This window comes from Doryrhamphus excisus, chromosome 19 (assembly GCF_030265055.1).
Source record: "Doryrhamphus excisus isolate RoL2022-K1 chromosome 19, RoL_Dexc_1.0, whole genome shotgun sequence".
NCBI lineage: Eukaryota > Metazoa > Chordata > Actinopteri > Syngnathiformes > Syngnathidae > Doryrhamphus > Doryrhamphus excisus.
Genome location: NC_080484.1, coordinates 1,758,292 through 1,781,509, shown reverse-complemented (window position 1 = coordinate 1,781,509; position 23,218 = coordinate 1,758,292). Strand labels below are relative to the sequence as shown.

The 23,218-nt window shown below is 39.4% G+C and overlaps 1 protein-coding gene across 1 annotated transcript in view; it reads left to right on the top strand.

The window, feature by feature from the left end:
- The window catches only part of palm1b (paralemmin 1b), a 33,404-nt gene extending 14,452 nt beyond the window's left edge, over positions 1 to 18,952 (top strand). The window contains exons 2-6 of the mRNA XM_058056135.1: positions 3,617 to 3,659; positions 5,164 to 5,244; positions 14,449 to 14,564; positions 16,612 to 16,682; positions 16,844 to 18,952. Of these exons, the coding sequence (XP_057912118.1) occupies positions 3,618 to 3,659; positions 5,164 to 5,244; positions 14,449 to 14,564; positions 16,612 to 16,682; positions 16,844 to 17,211 (678 nt within the window). The 5' untranslated portion in view covers position 3,617 and the 3' untranslated portion in view covers positions 17,212 to 18,952. The remainder of the gene's footprint in view (positions 1 to 3,616; positions 3,660 to 5,163; positions 5,245 to 14,448; positions 14,565 to 16,611; positions 16,683 to 16,843) is intronic.
- The last annotated feature ends 4,266 nt before the right edge of the window (positions 18,953 to 23,218 follow it).

Below are 23,218 nucleotides of genomic sequence, written 5' to 3'. Positions count from 1 at the left end.
CCCAGCGGTGAGCCCAACGTTTGTTTTTAAACAATGATACCCTCCAATTGTGCAGCCTCGTGAGTACCGTCAAAAGCCCATCAAGCTAACTGCCAATTTAGCATCACTACAGGCACAGTCGGCGCGACCCGTTTAATGCTCGTATTTTTAAAACGGTCTTATCATCGGAGTTTATATTACAGCCGATCGTGTTGCAGAAATACATAAAGATAAAATAACCTTTTGTTTGTTGGGTCTTTACATTTTATGGCGCTTTTATGGTACTTTTTTAAAATCGGCTCTAGTGGCAATGTAGTTTTGAACTAGGTTTGTCGCAACACGGAGTTGAATGAAATTGTTGCACAGCGAGATGAAATTGAAATGTTGATAATTATATCTCAGCGTTTATTGATGGATATTGATACTTAAAGTGCACTTAGGAGCTGAAAGGTGAATTTACGAGCTTACTCTGCCGCTAAGAAGGCACCACGCAGATCGCCATCAGATGCGTTTTTGCTAGCAGAAGAACTGGCATTTTAAGGTGATCAAATTCAAATGAAAAAAAGGCAATTAATATTTTATAAATAAAAAAATTAAATAAAAATTAAAATATATATATATATATATATATTTAATTGAAATTTTATTTTTATATTCATAAAAAAATTAATAAAAATTAAAAAATATATATATATATTTAATTTAATTTTTATTTTTTTTATTTATAAAATAAAATAAACAAAATAAACAAAATATTTTTTGTGTCGAACCGTGAAAATTGCGTATCGTTGCACCCCTACTAAATCTGGTGTATCTGGTGTTTATGCTCTTGTTACATTTTGTAACCACATTACCGTTACCAGTATCCAATTCCGTATCCAAAATGTGCCACATGGGAGCAAAAAGATGGGAATTGTGTTGCATTTTGTTTCCCTTGCCGTCGGATGGATTGCTGTGCCATATCTTTCCCGACTCTAATGAAATAACCTGATTTGATCCATCCGTCCTGACTCTTCCCTGCTGATGCAGCCAGAGACCCGGGTCAGGTCAGGACAGTCGCTTCATAAAAAAAAGTACCCTGCAAGGGCTCCCAGACCTCTTTCATAACCCTGATGAGCTCATCCAGATACAGCCGTGCAAGCATAAGGCGATATGATATTGTATGATATAGTATGTATAAAGTATACAATATAAATATCAGCAAGCATTTTCATTGTAATATAGCTTAAGGGACAATATTACAGAAACTTTGTCAAATTTGTACATTAGTAGGCTTATTTAGTTATAGAAATGTCCCTATTATTACAGTGACAGCAACATTTGACATGAAAGAAGAAAATAAATAATAATAATAATAATAATAATAACCCTAACTTCATCAATTTTGAGGAACAGGAAGTACTTGAGTGCTAAAGTCCCAGGTGCTATAGTGTCTTTATTACACATTTTCTGTTACAGCCTGAATTGCAGATGGCAGTGGGTAGTGCACGAGTGCTGCCATAATTTTTGGAGCTGCGGTTCACTCAGGGGAAAGATGAATTTCAACGTGCAGGATGGTCATTTTATGTCAACACACAGCAGTTAGTGTCTAAATATCTGGCAGCACAAGTGAACATACAGTTAAGCATGGTGCACGAGTGCTGCCACAATTTGGGGGGAGCTGCGGTTCACTCAGGGGAAAGATTAATTTCAACGTGCAGGATGATCATTTTGATTACAGTACATCTTCTCACAGGACAATATGACCTAAACAAGCTTAGATATACTTTAGAGTAGCCTGTGTACAGCTTGGATAGAATCTTCATGGTCTGGCGATGCATGAGTGCTGCCGCAATTTGGGGAGCTGCGCTTGTACAGCTTGTACAGCAGTATAGATCCACTGAAGATATGTCAACACATAGCAGTTAGTGTCTAAATATCTGGCAGCACAAGTGAACATACAGTTAAGCATAGTGCACGAGTGCTGCCATAATTTGGGGAGCTGCGGTTGTACAGCTTGTACAACAGTATAGAGTGTCTAAATATCTGGCAGCACAAGTGAACATACAGTTAAGCATAGTGCACGAGTGCTGCCGGCACTTGGGGAGCTGTGGTTCACTCGGGAAAGATTAATTTCAACATGCAGGATGATCATTTTTATTACAGTACATCTTCTCACAGGACAATATGACATAAACAAGCTTAGATATACTTTAGAGTAGCCCGTGTACAGCTTGGATAGAATCGTCATGGTCTGGCGATGCATGAGTGCTGCCGCAATTTGGGAAGCTGCGGTTGTACAGCTTGTACAACAGTATAGAGTGTCTAAATATCTGGCGGCACAGGTGAACATACAGTTAAGCATAGTGCACGAGTGCTGCCGGCACTTGGGGAGCTGCGGTTCACTCAGGAGAAAAATGAATTTCAGCGTGCAGGATGATCATTTTTATTACAGTACATCTTCTCAAAGGACAATATGACATAAACAAGCTTGGATAGAATCGTCATGGTCTGGCGATGCATGAGTGCTGCCGCAATTTGGGGAGCTGCGGTTGTACAGCTTGTACAACAGTGTAGAGTGTCTAAATATCTGGCAGCACAAGTGAACATACAGTCAAGCATAGTGCACGAGTGCTGCCATAATTTTTGGAGCTGCGGTTGTACAGCTTGTACAACAGTATAGAGTGTCTAAATATCTGGCAGCACAAGTGACCATACAGTTAAGAATAGTGCACGAGTGCTGCCATAATTTTTGGAGCTGCGGTTGTACAGCTTGTACAACAGTATAGAGTGTCTAAATATCTGGCAGCACAAGTGACCATACAGTTAAGAATAGTGCACGAGTGCTGCCATAATTTTTGGAGCTGCGGTTGTACAGCTTGTACAACAGTATAGAGTGTCGAAATATCTGGCAGCACAAGCGAACATACAGTCAAGCATAGTGCACGAGTGCTGCCGGCACGTGGGGAGCTGCGGTTCACCGATGGGAAAGATGAATTCCAACGTGTACTCTGTCACATCTTCCGAAAGTACAATGTATTACATAAACAAACTAGGATATACTTGAAAGTAGTCCGTGTATGGTGTCAGGATGCACGACTGCATCCGGGAGCCGCGGTTCACCGAGGAGAAAAAACAATTCCAGCATGTACTGTGACTTGGCGAAAGAGAACCTGATTCACACAAATGAGCCTACAGTCAAGCATCGTCGTGGTATCATCAACCGGGGCTGCACGAGTGCTCCCGACACTTGGGGGAGCTTTGGTTCATTGAGGGAAAAAACATGAATTCCAACATGTATCTCTGAGATTTTGGATTTTAGTATTGTCCCTGGAGAAGATCCTGTCTTACTGCAACCGCAGCACTTTCCCTGTCCCGCCTTTTCCGTGCTGGTTGCGCAATATTCCTTCTTCAGGTCTTCCTTATCCATCCCGGAGCTGTGGTCTGGAACATATTAGAGCAGGAATCTCGGAGGGGTGGCGGCCTGCAGGCATATTTAGCATGCCTCCGCAGGTTCTCTCCACTTCCAAAATGTACTGCAAAGCAAGGAATATTTCACTTAGGTCACCGGGAAGCTGGGAAAAGGAGTGAATGCTTAGCTTTGGGAATGTCGCTGTTTGCTTCTAACGCTCCTTCTCCTTCTTTTCCCCCCCGTCAGGATGGCTGAGGTGTCGCAAGAGGAGAGACTCCAGGTCATTGCTGTAAGTTCAACTCTTCTTCCTCAAACATGATGCTGGCTGGTTGGAGTTTCATAATGAAGGTCCTAAACCTGTCACTTAATTTTGACTGTTACATTTGTTCACTTCCTGCTTTCCTAGTATAATTTTTTTTAACTTAAATTTTTTTAACTTTTACAATCAATAACAGTTACATTTGTTCACTTCCTGCTTTCTTAATATAATTTTTTTTAACTTTTTTTTAACTTTTACAATCAGTAACTGTTGCATTTGTTCACTTCCTGCTTTCCTAATATAATTTTTTTTAAACTTAAATTCTTTTTTTTTTACTTTTACAATCAGTAACTGTTACATTTGTTCACTTCCTGCTTTCCTAATATAATTTTTTTTAACTGAATTTTTTTTAAACTTTTACAATCAGTAACTGTTACATTTGTTCACTTCCTGCTTTCCTAATATTTTTTTAACTTAATTGTTTTTAACTTTTACAATCAGTAACTGTTACATTTGTTCACTTCCTGCTTTCCTAATATAATTTTTTTTAACTGATTTTTTTTTAAACTTTTACAATCAGTGACTGTTACATTTGTTCACTTCCTGCTTTCCTAATATATATTTTTTTAACTTAAATTTTTTTAACTTTTACAATCAATAACAGTTACATTTGTTCACTTCCTGCTTTCCTAATATAATTTTTTTTAAACTTAAATTCTTTTTTTTAACTTTTACAATCAGTAACTGTTGCATTTGTTCACTTCCTGCTTTCCTAATATAATTTTTTTAAACTTAATTTTTTTTTAAACTTTTACAATCAGTAACTGTTACATTTGTTCACTTCCTGCTTTCCTAATATATATATATTTTTTAAACTTAAATGTTTTTTAAAAAAAAACTTTTACAATCAGTAACTGTTACATTTGTTCACTTCCTGCTTTCCTAATATAATTTTCTTTTAAACTTAATTTTTTTTTAACTTTTACAATCAGGAACTGTTACATTTGTTCACTTCCTGCTTTCCTAATATATATATATTTTTTAAACTTAAATGTTTTAAAAAACTTTTACAATCAGTAACTGTTACATTTGTTCACTTCCTGCTTTCCTAATATAATTTTTTTTAACTTAATTTTTTTAAACTTTTACAATCAGAAACTGTTACATTTGTTCACTTCCTGCTTTCCTAATATAATTTTCTTTTAAACTTAATTTTTTTTTAACTTTTACAATCAGGAACTGTTACATTTGTTCACTTCCTGCTTTCTTAATATAATTTTTTTAAAAAACAAAACAACAAAAAGATTTAGAAAATGAGGTGGTGGAAAACTTTTTTATTATTATTATTTATGGCAACAAAGTAAGTCATGCTAACGAAAAGAAAATGTACAAGAAGAAAGTTTAAATTGTGGGAAAATATTTTTTATTTGTTTTTTTAATTAAAAAAATAGCTTAAAAAATCCAACACAAATGGAAAAAACAGCTGTCATATGGTGAAAATATATTACAGTATGTGTGCTCTTGGTGCTTGCAGGAGAAAAGGAAGAAGCAAACAGAGATTGAAAACAAGCGGAGGCAGCTGGATGATGACCGACGGCAACTCCAGCATCTCAAGGTATTTTATGCGTACTCACGTACTGTATATACACGTACATGTACAGGTTACTTCTATGTGGGAGATAATTCATTCATTTTCCCATAGCAATCAATGTGGAGTAAATCATTATGTAATTGTGTCAATTTTTTTGAATTTTTCATAATTTGTAATTTGTCCTATCTGCAGTGATTTCCACTTCCCCTTCAAACAGTTTGAATCTTTTTAAAAAGTCAATTTTTAACTCAAATCTAGCTTAACATTATTTTAATGATGGATTGGGTGACTTAAAAAAAAAAATACACTGCAGTACCTGTATGCCACCATCGGCGGCACTATTGAGTCAACCGCAATTATCTTGTCATTTAAAAGTAGAGCAAAATGTGTATTTTTCACTATGTTAAAAATATTCCCCACTTTCATTACATTAAATGTTTAATTTCATTAGAATTGTATTATTTTTTTATGTGTTTCATACACCAATCACCTGATGGCGGCTATGTTTCTCAGCCGATCAGACTGCAGTGCTTGGCTGCTACCATTAGAGGCGCTGTTGAGTACACTTCAATTATCTTTGTTTTAGACCGTTTGATACACGTGTACATATAAAGTACACGGGTTGTGATACTAATCTAAAAGGCTATATTTTAAATACATATATATTTTAAATACCGTGAACAAACGATAGGAATATTGTGTTATGTTTGTTGATAAATATGTAAATTATAAATTCATCTTACTTTATTTATAAAAAAAGAAGGCAATTCTACAAGATGCAATGATAAATAAAATACACTGAAAAAATATTTTTTATAATAATAATTATAATAATATAAAATATAATTAAAAAAAGAATATTTTTTAAAGTTTTATGTAAATTTATCTATTTTGGAAATATTATTTTTTAATTAAAAAAATATATATAATTACCAATTCCACATTTATTGCATGTTTATGTTGTTTTTTTTGCGAGCAGCGACCTGTCCCATTTTATTTTACGTCCCTTGAACGCACCATCCCGCACTGCATCTCCTATTTTCTTTCACGTCATATTTGCTCCGAAATGCCGAAACTAACGTCAACGTAAGATTTGATGACGTGTCGAAAGTCATTCCTGGTGACTAGCTAGCGCGGCGCTAATGCTATTTAGCTTCATTATTTTTAATGTATACATTTTATGCTAATTTTGTTCATTTTTCCCACACTCATTACATGAGTGTTTAATAATGACAGTACATTTCATTAGTTTTATGCGTGTTGTTTACACCAATGACTGATAACATTGTGGCCGATGGCGGCCATCTTGCATGTTCATGGTTCTCCTAGGCTATGCGTGCAATGTGGCTTTTGCAGTAAAACTAATAAACGTAACCCGAGCTACCGCGCTTTAACCTTTTAAAACACTAAATCCACCTTGAGAAATAAATGCTTACTCAGCGATGCTCGAAAAACTCCCACCCGGCAAAACAATAAACTTAGCCATTCTTTAAACCCCCCCTACTTCACCCCCCCCACTGTCACGGAATGTTCCGAACGAACAGCAGAAGATAACACCAGGAGCTCAACCCACACTTGTGGTATCAAGGTTTCTGTCAGTGTGTGTGTGTGTGTGTGTGTGTGTGTCTGTGTGTGTGTGTGTCAGCGCTATCGGGTATTTCAGGACCAGAACCGTTTGGGAGGTCAGATACCAGTAGAGGTGGCGGCGAGTCCACGGCCTGCCATGTGACGTTAGCATCGCCCCATTGTCTATTTTCAGAGCCAAACTTTAGTCCGAGCATCTCTACCACTTGTGTGTGTGTGTGTGTGTGTGTGTGTGTTCATGTCACGTGTCATGTGACGGGACACACAGACCTCGGACAATGCAGGCAGCTTCGACACAGGAAACACAGCTTTGTCCGACTCCCAATGACAGGAAGTGTCGTGCATGAGTGCTGCCGACACGGGGGGGGGGGGGGGCTGTGGTTCATTAAGTGGAAAAGTGTCAAAGTATCTTGCAACACAAGTGAATGGCGAGATAAATCTGTCTTACCTACAGTCAAGCAAGGTGCATGAGTGCTGCAGACACTGGGAAGGAGCTGTGGTTCATTAGTGAAGTGAATTCCGGTTCTAAAGCCATTGTTGTCAAAGTATCTTGTAACACAAGTGAATGGCGAGATAAATCTTTCTTACCTACAGTCAAGCAAGGTGCATGAGTGCTGCAGACACTGGGAAGGAGCTGTGGTTCATTAGTGAAGTGAATTCCAGTTCTAAAGCCATTGTTGTCAAAGTATCTTGTAACACAAGTGAATGGCGAGATAAATCTTTCTTACCTACAGTCAAGCAGGGTGCATGAGTGCTGCCGACACTGGGAGGGAGCTGTGGTTCATTAGGGGGTGAAGTGAATTCCAGTTCTAAAGCCATTGTTGTCAAAGTATCTTGTAACACAAGTGAATGGCGAGATAAATCTTACCTACAGTCAAGCAAGGTGCATGAGTGCTGCAGACACTGGGAAGGAGCTGTGGTTCATTAGTGAAGTGAATTCCAGTTCTAAAGCCATTGTTGTCAAAGTATCTTGTAACACAAGTGAATGGCGAGATAAATCTGTCTTACCTACAGTCAAGCAAGGTGCATGAGTGCTGCAGACACTGGGAAGGAGCTGTGGTTCATTAGTGACGTGAATTCCAGTTCTAAAGCCATTGTTGTCAAAGTATCTTGTAACACAAGTGAATGGCGAGATAAATCTGTCTTACCTACAGTCAAGCAAGGTGCATGAGTGCTGCAGACACTGGGAAGGAGCTGTGGTTCATTAGTGAAGTGAATTCCAGTTCTAAAGCCATTGTTGTCAAAGTATCTTGTAACACAAGTGAATGGCGAGATAAATCTGTCTTACCTACAGTCAAGCAGGGTGCATGAGTGCTGCAGACACTGGGAAGGAGCTGTGGTTCATTAGTGACGTGAATTCCAGTTCTAAAGCCATTGTTGTCAAAGTATCTTGTAACACAAGTGAATCGCGAGATAAATCTGTCTTACCTACAGTCAAGCAAGGTGCATGAGTGCTGCAGACACTGGGAAGGAGCTGTGGTTCATTAGTGAAGTGAATTCCAGTTCTAAAGCCATTGTTGTCAAAGTATCTTGTAACACAAGTGAATGGCGAGATAAATCTTTCTTACCTACAGTCAAGCAGGGTGCATGAGTGCTGCCGACACTGGGAGGGAGCTGTGGTTCATTAGGGGGTGAAGTGAATTCCAGTTCTAAAGCCATTGTTGTCAAGGTACCTGCTAACACAAGTGAATGGCGAGATAAATCTGTCTTACCTACAGTCAAGCAAGGTGCATGAGTGCTGCCGACACTGGGGGGAGCTGTGGTTCATTAGGGGGTGAAGTGAATTCCAGTTCTAAAGCCATTGTTGTCAAGGTACCTGGTAACTCAAGTGAATGGCGAGATAAATCTGTCTTACCTACAGTCAAGCAGGGTGCATGAGTGCTGCCGACACTGGGAGGGAGCTGTGGTTCATTAGTGAAGTGAATTCCAGTTCTAAAGCCATTGTTGTCAAAGTATCTTGTAACACAAGTGAATGGCGAGATAAATCTTTCTTACCTACAGTCAAGCAGGGTGCATGAGTGCTGCCGACACTGGGAGGGAGCTGTGGTTCATTAGGGGGTGAAGTGAATTCCAGTTCTAAAGCCATTGTTGTCAAGGTACCTGGTAACACAAGTGAATGGCGAGATAAATCTGTCTTACCTACAGTCAAGCAAGGTGCATGAGTGCTGCAGACACTGGGAAGGAGCTGTGGTTCATTAGTGAAGTGAATTCCAGTTCTAAAGCCATTGTTGTCAAAGTATCTTGTAACACAAGTGAATGGCGAGATAAATCTGTCTTACCTACAGTCAAGCCAGGTGCATGAGTGCTGCAGACACTGGGAAGGAGCTGTGGTTCATTAGTGAAGTGAATTCCAGTTCTAAAGCCATTGTTGTCAAAGTATCTTGTAACACAAGTGAATGGCGAGATAAATCTGTCTTACCTACAGTCAAGCAAGGTGCATGAATGCTGCCGACACGGGGGGGGAAGCTGCGGTTCATTAGGGGGTGAAGTGAATTCCAGTTCTAAAGCCATTGTTGTCAAGGTACCTGGTAACACAAGTGAATAGCGAGATATATGTCTTACCTACAGTCAAGGAAGGTGCATGAGTGCTGCCGACACTGGGAGGGAGCTGTGGTTCATTAGGGGGTGAAGTGAATTCCAGTTCTAAAGCCATTGTTGTCAAGGTACCTGGTAACACAAGTGAATGGCGAGATAAATCTGTCTTACCTACAGTCAAGAAGGGTGCATGAGTGCTGCCGACACGGGGGGGGGGGGGGAGCTGCGGTTCATTAGGGGGTGAATTGAATTCCAGTTCCAAAGCCATTGTTGTCAAGGTACCTGGTAACACAAGTGAATGGCGAGATAAATCTGTCTTAGCTACAGTCAAGCAAGGTGCATGAGTGCTGCCGACACTGAGAGGGAGCTATCGGGTATTTCAGGACCAGAACCGTTTGGGAGGTCAGATACCAGCTGAGGTGGCGGCGAGTCCACGGCCTGCCATGTGACGTTAGCGTCGCCCCATTGTCTATTTTCAGAGCCAAACTTTAGTCCGAGCATCTCTACCACTTGTGTGTGTGTGTGTGTGTGTGTGTGTTCATGTCAGTGACGGGACACACAGACCTCGGACAATGCAGGCAGCTTCGACACAGGAAACACAGCTTTGTCCGACTCCCAATGACAGGAAGTGCACCCCACTCACATCACTCACACACACACAATACTATGCACTACCTTCAAAGGACATCATCTGTTATACTTGTACTGCAAGCATTTATACTGTATTGTATCTTGGCAAGGTACTATACTATAAAGTGTAACTGTGGATACACTTACATTAGACTATATGTAGTGCATGAGTGCTGCAGGGACAAGGGGGGAGCTGTGGTTCATTAGGGGGTGAAGTGAATTCCAGTTCCAAAGCCATTGTTGTCAAAGTGTCTTGTAACAGTGAATGGCGAGATAAATCTGTCTTACCTACAGTCAAGCAAGGTGCATGAGTGCTGCAGACACTGGGGGGGGGGGGTGTGGTTCATTAAGGGGAAAAGTAACAAACAGTGATAACAGTGTCAAAGTATCTTGTACCACAAGTGAATGGCAAAATAAATCTGTCTTACCAGAGTCAAGCAGGGTGCATGAGTGCTGCAGACACTGGGAAGGAGCTGTGGTTCATTATGGGTGAAGTGAATTCCAGTTCTAAAGCCATTGTTGTCAAAGTATCTTGTAACACAAGTGAATGGCGAGATAAATCTGTCTTACCTACAGTCAAGCAAGGTGCATGAGTGCTGCCGACACTGAGAGGGAGCTGTGGTTCATTAGGGGGTGAAGTGAATTCCAGTTCTAAAGCCATTGTTGTCAAGGTACCTGGTAACGGTAACACAAGTGAATGGCGAGATAAATCTGTCTTACCAGAGTCAAGCAGGGTGCATGAGTGCTGCCGACACGGGGGGGGGGGGGGGGGGGGCGCTGCGGTTCATTAGGGGGTGAATTGAATTCCAGTTCCAAAGCCATTGTTGTCAAGGTACCTGGGAACACAAGTGAATCGTGAGATAAATCTGTCTTAGCTACAGTCAAGCAAGGTGCATGAGTGCTGCCGACACTGAGAGGGTGCTGTGCTTCATTAGGGGGTGAAGTGAATTCCAGTTCTAAAGCCATTGTTGTCAAGGTACCTGGTAACACAAGTGAATGGCCAGATAAATCTGTCTTAGCTACAGTCAAGCAGTATGCATGAGTGCTGCCGACACTGGGAGGGAGCTGTGGTTCATTAGGGGGTGAAGTGAATTCCAGTTCTAAAGCCATTGTTGTCAAGGTACCTGGTAACACAAGTGAATCGCGAGATAAATCTGTCTTACCTACAGTCAAGCAAGGTGCATGAGTGCTGCCGACACGGTGGGGGGGGGGGCTGTGGTTCATTAAGGGGAAAAGTGTCAAAGTATCTTGTAACACAAGTGAATGGCAAAATAAATCTGTCTTACCAGAGTCAAGCAGAGTGCATGAGTGCTGCCGACACTGGGAGGGAGCTGTGGTTCATTAGGGGGTGAAGTGAATTCCAGTTCTAAAGCCATTGTTGTCAAGGTACCTGGTAACACAAGTGGATCGCGAGATAAATCTGTCTTACCTACAGTCAAGCAAGGTGCATGAGTGCTGCCGACACTGAGAGGGAGCTGTGGTTCATTAGGGGGTGAAGTGAATTCCAGTTCTAAAGCCATTGTTGTCAAAGTACCTGGTAACACAAGTGAATGGCAAAATAAATCTGTCTTACCAGAGTCAAGCAGGGTGCATGAGTGCTGCCGACACTGGGGGGGGGGGGGAGCTGTGGTTCATTAGGGGGTGAAGTGAATTCCAGTTCTAAAGCCATTGTTGTCAAAGTACCTGGTAACACAAGTGAATGGCAAAATAAATCCGTCTTACCAGAGTCAAGCAGAGTGCATGAGTGCTGCCGACACTGGGGGGGGGGGGGGGGGGGAGCTGCGGTTCATTAGGGGGTGAAATGAATTCCAGTTCTAAAGCCATTGTTGTCAAAGTATCTTTTAACACAAGTGAATGGCGAGATAAATCTGTCTTACCTACAGTCAAGCAAGGTGCATGAGTGCTGCAGACACTGGGAAGGAGCTGTGGTTCATTAGTGAAGTGAATTCCAGTTCTAAAGCCATTGTTGTCAAAGTATCTTTTAACACAAGTGAATGGCGAGATAAATCTGTCTTACCAGAGTCAAGCAGGGTGCATGAGTGCTGCTGACACTGGGGGTTGGGGGGGGGGTCTGTGGTGGTTAATTAAGGGGAAAAGTGAATTCCTGTTCTAAAGCCATTGTTGTCAAAGTGTCTTGTAACACAAGTGAATGGCGAGATAAATCTGTCTTCTTACCTACAGTCAAGCAGGGTGCATGAGTGCTGATATTGTCAATATAGACCTTGGTCAATAAGAGGTGTACCTGCCAGGTATTACACAACAATGGCCGCGTGTAAAACTATACGGCTGTACAAGCGCTTCACTAAAGTAGTGACTTGTGCTCCAAGGCGCTCGAATGCCTCGTTTGTGGTGACCCTCCCTCCTGAAATACAGTCAGGCTACATCATGCCCCCCCCCGAGACGTTTGTGTGTTTTAGTCGCGGCCTTTGTGTGCTACGTTTGAGGCCTTTTAGCCCCCCAGAACAATGAAGATGCTAGCATAAGTCGAGCTCCAGCTTTACAAACACTCGTGCAGACCAGAGTACACGAGTGATGTCATGGCGGGGGCAGGGTGTGGCGGGAGAGGGATTGAGACGGGAAGCAGGAGAGAGGGTGCGGGTGTGGAGTGTGAGGGGTGTTGAATTACGATGTGTGTGTGTGTGTGGGGGGGGGGGGGGGGCACTTCCACAGATGAAAAAGCTCCCGATAAGAAACGCATGCCGACATTTACAGCTTGACTTAATGCACGCCACCAGGCAGCTAGCTCATAATGGAACGGGGGGCGGGGGGCCCGGGGGGGTTGTGCTGCAATCCTTATTGCATCACAGCTAAAGAATTCACAGTGAGAGGAGGTCCAGATTTTGGGTCCGCTTCCCCCGTCTGGGGGTCCCGTCTTGGGGGAACAGCTTGTTTTTACCTTAGGAGATATAGTATTTATCTCTCGCACCTTAGGAGACATCATGAAGGGGAAAAGTTAACTCATAAGAAAGTGACATCTCTTAACTTTTTTCACTTTCCTTTTCCTTGATGCACAACCATCTGAAGAGTCCGCCTTGCACCTGGGAGACATAATGAAGGGGGAAAGTTCACACAAAAAAAGTGAAATTGACTGATATTGTTTCACTTTACTTTTCACTTTCCTTTTCCTTGATGCACAACCATCTGAAGAGTCCACCTTGCACCTGGGAGACATAATGAAGGGGAAAAGTTCACCAAAAACAAAAATGAAATTGACTTATGTCGTTTCACTTTTCTTTTCACTTTCCTTTTCCTTGATGCACAACCATCTGAAGAGTCCGCTTTGCACCTGGGAGACATAATGAAGGGGGAAAGTTCACCAAAAAAAATGAAATTGACATATCTTTTCACTTTCCTTTTCCTTGATGCACAACCATTTGAAGAGTCCGCCTTGCACCTGCGAGACATAATGAAGGGGAAATGTTCACCAAAAACAAAAATGAAATTGACTTATGTTGTTTCACTTTTCTTTTCACTTTCCTTTTCCTTGATGCGCAACCATCTGAAACGTCCGCCTTGCACCTGGGAGACATAATGAAGGGGAAAAGTTAACTCATAAGAAAGTGACGTCTCTTAACTTTTTCACTTTCCTTTTCCTTGGTGCACAACCATCTGAAGAGTCCGCCTTGCACCTGGGAGACATAATGAAGGGGAAAAGTTCACTAAAAAGAATGAAAGTGACTTATGTTGTTTCACTTTGCTTTTCGCTTTCCTTTTCCTTGGTGCACAACCATCTGAAGAGTCCACCTTGCACCTGGCAGACATAATGAAGGGGAAAAGTTCACACAAAAAAAGTGAAATTGACTTATATTGTTTCACTTTTCTTTTCACTTTCCTTTTCCTTGGTGCACAACCATCTGAAGAGTCCGCCTTGCACCTGGGAGACATAATGAAGGGGAAAAGTTTACTAAAAAAGAATGAAAGTGACTTATGTTGGTTCACTTTGCTTTTCGCTTTCCTTTTCCTTGATGCACAACCATCTAAAGAGTCTGCCTTGCACCTGGGAGACATAATGAAGGGGAAAAGTTCACAAAAAAAATGAAATTGACTTATATCATTTCACTTTTCTTTTCACTTTCCTTTTCCTTGGTGCACAACCATCTGAAGAGTCCACCTTGCACCTGGGAGACATAAAGAAGGGGAAAAGTTCACACACAAAAAAATGAAATTGACTTGTATCGTTTCACTTTTCTTTTCACTTTCCTTTTCCTTGGTGCACAACCATCTGAAGAGTCCGCCTTGCACCTGGGAGACATAATGAAGGGGAAAAGTTCACTAAAAAAGAATGAAAGTGACTGTGTTGTTTCACTTTGCTTTTCACTTTCCTTTTCCTTGGTGCACAACCATCTGAATAGTCTGGCTTGCACCTGGGAGACATAATGAAGGGGAAAAGTTCACACACAAAAAATGAAATTGACTTATATCCTTGGTGCACAACCATCTGAATAGTCTGCCTAAACGCTTTTTTTTTTAACCCCCCAGTCCAAGGCGCTGAGGGAGCGCTGGTTGCTAGACGGAGCTCCGGCCGAGGAGGAGACTCAGAAGCGTCTGCAGGAGGACGAGGTGAAGACCAAAATCCTGGAGCAGGTCATCCTGAGGTCAGCACCCAAAAAGCCTTCTTCCAGTTTCAGGCCACGTAGTTGTCGGGAATGTTCTCGTCTTTTATATGTTTGTATATTTGGATATTTCATATGATTTTCATTTGGTGTATTATCATTTTTTAATTACATTAAATTAAATTAATACATAATACAAAGTATTAAACAAAATAAAAGACTGTAAAAAGTCGTTTTGCATTTCATTTAGTGGATTATCATTAAGCTTAAAAATTAAAATAAAATAAAATAAAATTATTGAAATTAAATTAAAATTACATTAAAATAAAATACATTAAATTACATTAAATTAAAATAAAATAATTTAAATTAAATTAATATATAATAAAACAAAATAAAAGACTACAAAGTCATTAAGAGATATTTGCATTTCATTTAGTGGATTATCATTAAGCTTAAAAATTAAAATAAAATAAAATTACATTAAATTAAAATTACATTAAAGTAAAATAAAATACATTAAATTACATTAAATTAAAATAAAATACATTAAATTACATTAAATTAATACATAATAAAAAAAAATAAATGACTGTAAAAAGTTGTTAAGAGATATTTGCATTTCATTTAGTGGATTATCATTAAGCTTAAAAAATACATTTACATTTACATTTTTACATTTACATTAAAATAAAATTATTGAAATTAAATTAAAATTACATTAAAATAAAATAAAATTGATTAAATTACATTAAATTAAAATAAAATAATTTAAATTAAATTAAATTAATACATAATAAAACAAAATAAAAGACTGTAAAAAGTTGTTAAAGATATTTGCATTTCATTTAGTGGATTATCATTAAGCTTAAAATTAAAATAAAATAAAATGAAATTATTGAAATTAATTTTAAATTACATTACAATAAAATAAAATAAAATACATTAAATTAAAATAAAATAGTTTAAATTAAATTAAATTAATACATAATAAAACAAAATAAAAGACTGTAAAAAGTCGTTGAGAGACATTTGCATTTCATTTAGTGGATTATCATTAAGCTTAAAAATTAAATTAAAATAAAATTATTGAAATTAAATTAAAATTACATTAAAATAAAATACATTAAATTACATTAAAATAAAATAATTTAAATTAAATTAAATTAATACATAATAAAACAAAATAAAAGACTGTAAAAAGTCATTGAGAGACATTTGCATTTCATTTAGTGGATTATCATTAAGCTTAAAGATTAAAATAAAATAAAATTACATTAAATTAAAATAAAATTATTGAAATTAAATTAAAATAAATTAAAATACATTAAATTACATTAAAATAAAATAATTTAAATTAAATTAAATGAATACATAATAAAACAAAATAAAAGACTGTAAAAAGTCATTGAGAGACATTTGCATTTCATTTAGTAGATTATCATTAAGCTTAAAGATTAAAATAAAATAAAATAAAATTACATTAAATTAAAATAAAATTATTGAAATTAAATAAAAATAAAATACATTAAATTAAATTAAATTAAATTAAATTAATAAAACAAAATAAAAGACTGTAAAAAGTCGTTAAGAGATATTTGCATTTCATTTAGTGGATTATCATTAAGCTTAAAAATTAAAATAAAATAAATAAAATAAAATTACATTAAATTAAAATAAAATGATTGAAATTAAATTAAAATTACATTAAATAAAAATAAAATAAAATAAAATACATTAAAATCAAATAAAATAAAATAATTTAAATTAAATTAAATTCATAATAATAATAATAATGATAATATCATCTACAAAATGTGTTAAGCAATGTGAAATATTATTTGATTTTTTTCTGGATTTAATTGACATTGTGTGTCCTTCTGTTACAAGATTATAAAGGTTCTGTACTGTTGGTCCATATCTTTATGGGGGGTCAAATATTTGTTTCCCCACTGTACATACAGTGTATATAGTGTATATACATTGTGTATAAAGTGTATATTTTTATTTTTGACAACCACTGATTTGATATTATAGTACTTGTTTGCGTGTTTGCGTGTTTGCGTGTTTGCGTGTTTGCGTGACTTAGGCTGGAGCAAGAGATTGAAGAACTGGAGACCGGCGTGCCAGCCAACAAGGGCGTGGCCAAAGAAAATGGAGGTAAGTCCAGTTGCCACGGCGACCAGCAATTAGTAGAGGAAACCATAGCAACTTCCCCCTTGAGCGTGCCGTTCCCCAAGACGCCCGGAAAACCATTAAGGGTCTCCTCTCGTGAAAACAATATTCCTTGTCTTCCTCGTTGTCTCTGCCGCCCCCCGAAGGCGAGAACGGCGTAGCGCAGACCCCTAAGAGGGAGGTGGCCGGCATGGAAGCGAAGTTGCTGGGCCCCAGCCCGGACCAGGCCAGCGCCGAGAACCCGGTCACGTTGGTTTTCATGGGCTACAAGACGGTGGAGGAGGAGCAGGAGAGCCGCACGGCGCCGGGCGTGGATGCGGCGGACGGCAACGTGAAGGCCGAGTTTGTGGTGATCGAGGACGGGGAGGCCAAGGCGGCCGGGGCGGCCGACACCCAGGACCGGGCCCCGCCCAACGGGAGCATGGCGGAGAAGGAAAAGGCCAACGGTGGCGGGGAGGAAGGCGATAAAGACCAGGAGAAGAAACAGACCTGCAAGTGCTGCGTTGTCATGTGATCTGTGTGTGTGTGTGTGTGTGTGTGTGTGTGTGGGTGTGTGTGTGTGTGTGTGTGTGTGTGTGAGGACCGTACAATTGACCAATGAGAGCCAACAACAAAAAGCAAGTACACTTTAGTCTGCGTATGTATTCCATTTTTCATTTCTATTGATATTTTTCTATTTTTATTGTCTTGACATTTCTATTGTATTCGCTATCTTTATTATGATTATGATTATGATTATGGGACTGTGTACTGTAGCTTTGTTGTTATCGTTGGGAGGGAGACGATATGAAAAAAAAAAAAAGTACTGCTGCCCGCTTAAAAAAAAAAAAAAAAAAAAAGGGGGGGGGGGACCCGGAAAAACTAAAAAGTCATTCCCACAAAAAAAAACATATGCTTCAAAATATAAATATAAATATATATATAAAAATATGATATCTCTGTGTAGGCCTAGCAGCTATTTATCAGCCGATTTCATATTGCAATATTGTCCGAGATATTATTTGAAATAGTATTTTAATATATTGATATGAAATTATGTTTTATACAGTGTATTTATTGTTTTTTTTTTGTTTTTTTTTGCGGTTCCATGTGTGTGTGTGTGTGTGTGTACACCATCCCCCGCACCATCAGCTTGCATGTGAGCTCACCCATCGCCCGACGCTTAATTTCACTAACCGCCGCTTCCCCGCTGAGGATGCGTTCGTACTCGTTGGTTACGCGGTCTGGTCTGCGCACAACAACGTTAAAAAAAAAATTAAAAATTAAAAAAAAAAACAAAAAAAAAACACCTGATGTTTTTTGTCATGTGACGACAGAACACATGCGTTAAAATGTTAAAAAATTTCCACAAAAGCTTCTAAAATATACTTTTCAAGCACTTTTGTGACATAGCTAAAATATTCCCAACCAAAACCCCATCTTCAGGGTTTTCTAGATTTTGCTCCTTTTAGCATCTCCAATTTCACCAAAAGTATCTAAAATATACTTTTAAAGCACTAAAATATTCCCAACCAAAAGCTTCTAAAATATACTTTTAAAGCACTTTTGTGACATAACTAAAATATTCCCAACCAAAACCCCATCATTAGGGTTTTCTAGATTTTGCTCCTTTTACCATCTTCAATTTCACCAAAAGTTTCTAAAATATACTTTTAAAGCACTAAAATATTCCCAACCAAAACCCCAATCTACAGGGTTAAATACAGTAGTATTTTCTAGATTCTGCTCCTTTTATCATCTTCAATTTCACCAAAAGCTTCTAAAATATACTTTCCAGTATACTTTCCAGAGAACCGCACTCGAGTCCCCATCCCTCGATCCATTTATTTGGTGCGCAAGCTGCGTTCCTCGGAACCGAACCGGAACGCGACCAGTGTGAACGCACCCTCAGAATCCCAGCACCATGACGACACGTTTTGGATTATTAATGCTATTGTTGAAGGTTTGACTATTATGGGCTATATATGTGATATATGTACATTGAACATCGCCGCTTTTCCCATCATCCCTTGCGGGAACGGGCGTGGCTTCGGTAATTTTTTTTTGGACTCCATGTGACTCTTTGATGAGGTAGCACTGCATGAAGCATTGTAACTGTTTGGACTGTCTTGTCACTGTTAAGTCTATTCAATATGCGCTATCACCTTTCACATGAATGTAAATCCAAGGGGTTTGGATCCAGATTCCGGCTTGCGCGGCTCATAAACGGTTTTTGTGTGTCTTTATGAAGCAAATAAAATCTGTTGCGACTGTAATTTGACTTTGTTGATTGGCTGATCAACTCCGGAACAAGGCGCTCCGACGGCTTGGAACCGCGACTGAACCTTTTTTCCAAACTGGTTCCAATCCGGAACCAGTCGTTTAATTTGACTTCTGTGTCAAAATGTCCGACAACCTGGTAGCTTCCGTGTGAAGGAGTTGGACCTCCGGGTTCACACTGATCCTGATCCAATCCGGTTTGCCGCAAAGTACCGCTGACACTGACGCCGAAACCCACGGACCAGGAACGCTCTGATGTCTAGTTAGTTAGTTAATTAATTAATTAATTAATTAGTTAGTTAGACCAAAAACCGATTCTTTCCGAGACAGGGATTTCAATATTCTGGAATGCTTCCGACGGACGCAACTGAGCCGCGACCGATTCAGTGGGATTCAGGGGTTACACCGGTCCTGGTACGACTTGGTCCCCCTTTTTCGGTATTTGTACCAGATGTACAAATGCTCCATGGCTAGCGCTCGAAAACCCGGTAGAGTTACGTTAGTGCCATGACCCAAATGAGACTCAAGTTTTGGGGGGTGAGTGCAAAGGGTGCCAGCCACCTCACTCCTTGACACCTTAAGAGTAACGCTAGCCATTGAGTTGACACTCTGAGCCTTTAGCTCGATGGCTAGCGCTCTGGACTCTCATTTTGTTGATCCTGGTTAGAACCCGGGAGAGTTTTGTTGGTGCCATGACCCAAATGAGACTCAGGTGTCTAGCTATTGAGTGTCTAGCTATCGAGTTAACACTTGGGGATTTTAGCTCAATGGCTAGCGCTCTGGACTCTCGTTTTGTTGATCCTGGTTAGAACCCGCGAGAGTTTCGTTGGTGCCATGACCCAAATGAGATGAGACTCAGGTGTCTATCTATCGAGTTAACACTTGGGGATTTTAGCTCAATGGCTAGCGCTTTGGACTCTCATTTTGTTGATCCTGGTTAGAACCCGGGAGAGTTTCATTCGTTCCATGACCCAAATGAGATGAGACTCAGGTGTCTAGCTATCGAGTGTCTAGCTCTCGAGTTAACACTCGGGGATTTTAGCTCAATGGCTAGCGCTTTGGACTCTCATTTTGTTGATCCTGGTTTGAACCCGGGAGAGTTACATTAGTACCATGACCCAAATGAGATGAGACTCAGGTGTCTAGCTATCGAGTTAACACTCTGGGATTTTAGCTCAATGGCTAGCGCTCTGGACTCTCATTTTGTTGATCCTGGTTTGAACCCGGGAGACTTACATTAGTACCATGACCCAAATGAGATGAGACTCAGGTGTCTAGCTATCGAGTTAAAACTTTGGGATTTTAGCTCAATGGCTAGCGCTCTTGACTCTCATTTTGTTGATCCTGGTTAGAACCCGCAAGAGTTTCGTTGGTGCCATGACCCAAATGAGATGAGACTCAGGTGTCTAGCTATCGAGTTAAGACTCGGGCATTTTAGCTTTTAGCTCAATGGCTAGCGCTCTGGACTCTCATTTTGTTGATCCTGGTTAGAACCCGCGAGAGTTTTGTTAGTGCCATGACCCAAATGAGACTCAGGTGTCTAGCTATCGAGTGTCTAGCTATCGAGTTAACACTTGGGGATTTTAGCTCAATGGCTAGCGCTTTGGACTCTCATTTTGTTGATCCTGGTTAGAACCCGGGAGAGTTTCGTTAGCGCCATGACCCAAATGAGATGAGACTCGGGTGTCTAGCTATCGAGTTAACATTTGGGGATTTTAGCTCAATGGCTAGCGCTTTGGACTCTCATTTTGTTGATCCCGGTTAGAACCCGGGAGAGTTTCATTCGTGCCAAGACCCAAATGAGATGAGACTCGGGTGTCTAGCTATCGAGTTAACACTCTGGGATTTTAGCTCAATGGCTAGCGCTTTGGACTCTCATTTTGTTGATCCTGGTTAGAACCCGGGAGAGTTTCATTCGTTCCATGACCCAAATGAGATGAGACTCAGGTATCTAGCTATCGAGTTAAGACTCGGGCATTTTAGCTTTTAGCTCAATGGCTAGCGCTTTGGACTCTCATTTTGTTGATCCTGGTTAGAACCCGGGAGAGTTTTGTTGGTGCCATGACCCAAATGAGATGAGACTCTAGCTATCGAGTTAACACTCGGGGGTTTTAGCTCAATGGCTAGCGCTTTGGACTCTCATTTTGTTGATCCTGGTTTGAACCCGGGAGAGTTTTGTTCGTACCACGACCCAAATGAGACTCAGGTGTCTAGCTATCAGGTGTCTAGCTATCGAGTGTCTAGCTATCGAGTTAACACTTGGGGATTTTAGCTCAATGGCTAGCGCTCTGGACTCTCATTTTGTTGATCCCGGTTAGAACCCGGGAGAGTTTCGTTAGTGCCATGACCCAAATGAGACTCGGGTGTCTAGCTATCGAGTTACCACTCGGGGATTTTAGCTCAATGGCTAGCGCTCTGGACTCTCATTCTGTGGACCCCGGTTCGAGCCCCAGGCGAAACGTGCCCGTTTGTACGGAATAGCGACTTTGAAAACCGGTGCGTAGTTGCTAGCTCGCTAACAGGCGGTGCTTAACCCCAGGGGGTGGGCGGGGCAAATGCGATCCTGACGCAGAGAACGTACACCCCAAGTCTCCGCGATTGATTTGATTGACAGCCGGTGATTGTTGACGGCCATCCATCACCCGCACGCCTCACCGTCACCTCATTGTCACGTCACGCCATCTTCAAGGTAGCTCCGTCTCGGAAATCTGGTGCTAATCTCCCCGTTTGCCGTCCGCCGACCGTTCGTTGCCTCGGGTCCTGCGGGAGAAACGTTGTTGTAACATTCCAAGGGAATATCGGGGAATATCGGGGAATATCGCTCATGCTTTTTTTCCATTTGTACTAAAATGGCCGCATCTGTGTTGTCCGTGCCTTCCTTTGTCCGTTTGGTTCTTCTCTTCTCTTTTACTCAGCACAACCTACGTCTGTCATACTGTAATTGTATGCAGTACATGCAGTACATGCAGTACATGCAGTACATGCAGTACACACACGTGTGTGCGTGTAGGAGTACAGGCTTCGTGCAGCAGCGGCATCGAACCAATGCATCTATTCCGTCGTCTAAATGTTAAATCCTGAATAAAAAAAAAAATCTTTAACTCAAACCGGGTGTGTGGAATCATTCCAAAGTGTGGCCTGGGGGCCGTTTGTGGCCTGTGGTGGTTTTATTATTATTGGCCCGCAACACATTTTAAAACGAAACAATAAACAGCGGAGAAAAAAAAGTGAAAAATCAGCAATTATTTTGCAAAAATAAAGTCAGAAAAAGTTGGAATTTTGCAAGAATAATGTCAATATTATGAGGGAAAAATAGTCATAGCATAAAGTTGAAATATTAAAGAAAAAAAAATTGTAAAAAAAAAAAATTGGGGGGAAAAGAGCAAAGTTGATACTAATTGACTTTTTCACTTATTGAAATATTCAATAAAAAATATCTTGTTTTTAAAAAATGCCCAATATGAGGAAAACACTGTAGCTAGAATAAAGTAAAAATATTATGGAAATAAATTCATGACTAATAAATAAATAAAAAAAAATTTAATCTGTAAAAAATAGAGGAAAATAAAGCAAAGTTGATACTAATTGGCTTATTCACTTATTAAAATATTCAATAAAAAATATATATTGTTTTTTTAAATGCCCAATATGAGAAAAATACAGTTACTAGAATAAAGTCAAAATATTATGGAAATAAATTCATGACTAATACATTTTAAAATAAAACATTATTCTTGAAATAAGTTCAAGAATAATGTCGATGAGGAAAAATAATGTCATAGTAGCATAAAGTTGAAATATTAAAGATTTTTTTTAATTATTTTTAATAAATGGAGGGAAAATAGAGCAAAGTTGATACTAATTGGCTTTTTCACTTATTGAAATATTCAATAAAAAATATGTTGTTTTTTTAAAAAATGCCCAATATGAGAAAAATACAGTTACTAGAATAAAGTCAAAATATTATGGAAATAAATTCATGACTAATACATTTTAAAATAAAACATTATTCTTGAAATGAATTCAAGAATAATGTCGATGAGGAAAAATAATGTCATAGTAGCATAAAGTTGAAATATTAAAGATTTTTTTTAATTATTTTTAATAAATGGAGGGAAAATAGAGCAAAGTTGATACTAATTGGCTTATTCACTTATTAAAATATTCAATAAAAAAATATATATTGTTTTTTTAAATGCCCAATATGAGAAAAATACAGTTACTAGAATAAAGTCAAAATATTATGGAAATAAATTCATAAC